Here is a 1,662-nt window from a genome sequence, read left to right as displayed (position 1 = left end):
TAAAACCACTGCATTAGGCTCCTTTTTGCCATCTGCTGCTGCTCTCCTGCCTGTCTTGGCCCTGGACCATGACGCTGCCTATTTAAGTCAGGCATGGTGACTCTGTGAGCTGTCTCCTCTCATAAAGCTTGAAATGTAAATGTGAGGAGAGGCTACCTGAAACAGGGCAGCAGTCACCTAAATTCACTTGTTCCAGCAAACAGACATGCAGGGCATCTCCCTCTCCAGCCCAGGGAAGCCACTTACCCAGCAATTGCATACAGCCTTCCCCGCAGCACGGTGGCCCCCACGTAGCAGCGGGGGGTTGTCATGCTTGTTACAGTTGTCCAGGAATCAGTGCGAATATTATAGGCTTCCACAGAGGAGAGATGTGCCGTCCCATCGAACCCACCAACTACATAAATATGGTCATTCAGCAGAGCCACTCCAGCCCCTGGAGAGAGAGAAGGCGGCACAGTCACACCCACAAGTGACACCATCAGCACCGTGCCCAGGGCTCGCTGTTACAAGGCTGAAGGTCAGTTCCTCCCTCTTCAGAGGACATTTTCTTATGCTTATATCTCCCACAAAAGAGCTGTCATAACCCAGTGTCTTCTGTTGTTGTTGTCTCCAATACGATACATGAAAACCTGTAACTCTACCAAATGCTGCTGAATCTCTGGCTTAAGGGGGACTGAGCAATACTGCAGCCAGGGCAGCAGTAGCAAGATGAGATGTTCACCTTGGCTGAAAGACACCCCGACACCCTGAACAGACCAGCACAAGGCTCGCTCTGCTAGTGGGTAGCCAGATGGGACTCTGTCATCACAGAGACAGGTTTCTCTGATGTTTCTGGCTCCCTGGTGTCACCCAGCCCTGGCTGTTACAAGGAGAATGATGCTGCTCCATGTAAAGCTGGAGGAGGGACTCCTTTGACATTGCTCCTCTGGGAGACAGGGAAATGAAAACTGGTGTCCACTGCACAGTCACAGAGGCGTAAGTGGCCGAAGCGTCTGTCTGAACAGCTGTTCTCACCTGCCCCAGTAAAAGCAATCAATAATACAGTTGGCCCAACTGGGAATTTATGACAACAGCAGAAAATAAACCTCTGCCAGCCTCTGTTCCTCACCTGCAGCTACCTTCAGGTAAAGCACCAAAGAACGCAGTAAGCTAACAGTGCACTTAGTGGCCTTAGGTGCTCTTGCCAACAGCTGCTGCTGTTTCGAGCTGCATCTTGAGAGCAGAGTAAACCCTGTCAGGCTGTTACCATCAACATGTTGCACTGATGAATATCCTAAAGGAAACAAGTCAGCTACCTTGCAGCTCTTGGGCACCGATCTGTTTCTTCTACAAACAGGGTATAAGAGACTTTCTGTTCCACTAAATGCAACCTAACTTTCACTGTCTGTCCTTGCTGAGAGCACCAAAACAGCTGGGAATGGCCAGGCTGTCCTGATGGCCTCTCTGATAGCTTCAGAGAGGAAGACTTTGGCTGAGAAGAGAGACCAGGCCAAGGCCTAATCAGGGAGGTTGGGTCTAACAATGCAATATGGCCATGGTTTCTGAGGGGTGGCCTACCTCCAGCATTTGTCCTAAGAGATGAAGAGAAACAAAGAGGAGACAATCTCTGTGAATAAAGGCAAGATTACTTTTAGTCCTGGTCTTTCTTGGAATTCAAAGACC

At 50.0% G+C, this 1,662-nt stretch overlaps 1 protein-coding gene across 1 annotated transcript in view; it reads right to left on the bottom strand.

Moving 5' to 3' along the window:
* Positions 1 to 1,662, bottom strand: part of KLHL12 (kelch-like family member 12) — a 22,081-nt gene that overhangs the window by 222 nt on the left and 20,197 nt on the right. The window contains exon 10 of the mRNA XM_009578014.1: positions 247 to 433. Within this exon, the coding sequence (XP_009576309.1) occupies positions 247 to 433 (187 nt within the window). The remainder of the gene's footprint in view (positions 1 to 246; positions 434 to 1,662) is intronic.

The sequence above is a fragment of the Fulmarus glacialis genome, unplaced genomic scaffold, assembly GCF_000690835.1.
Source record: "Fulmarus glacialis isolate BGI_N327 unplaced genomic scaffold, ASM69083v1 scaffold25825, whole genome shotgun sequence".
NCBI classification, from domain to species: domain Eukaryota; kingdom Metazoa; phylum Chordata; class Aves; order Procellariiformes; family Procellariidae; genus Fulmarus; species Fulmarus glacialis.
The sequence above is the reverse complement of the archived record's forward strand: the minus strand, read 5'-3'. Positions and strand labels throughout refer to the sequence as shown.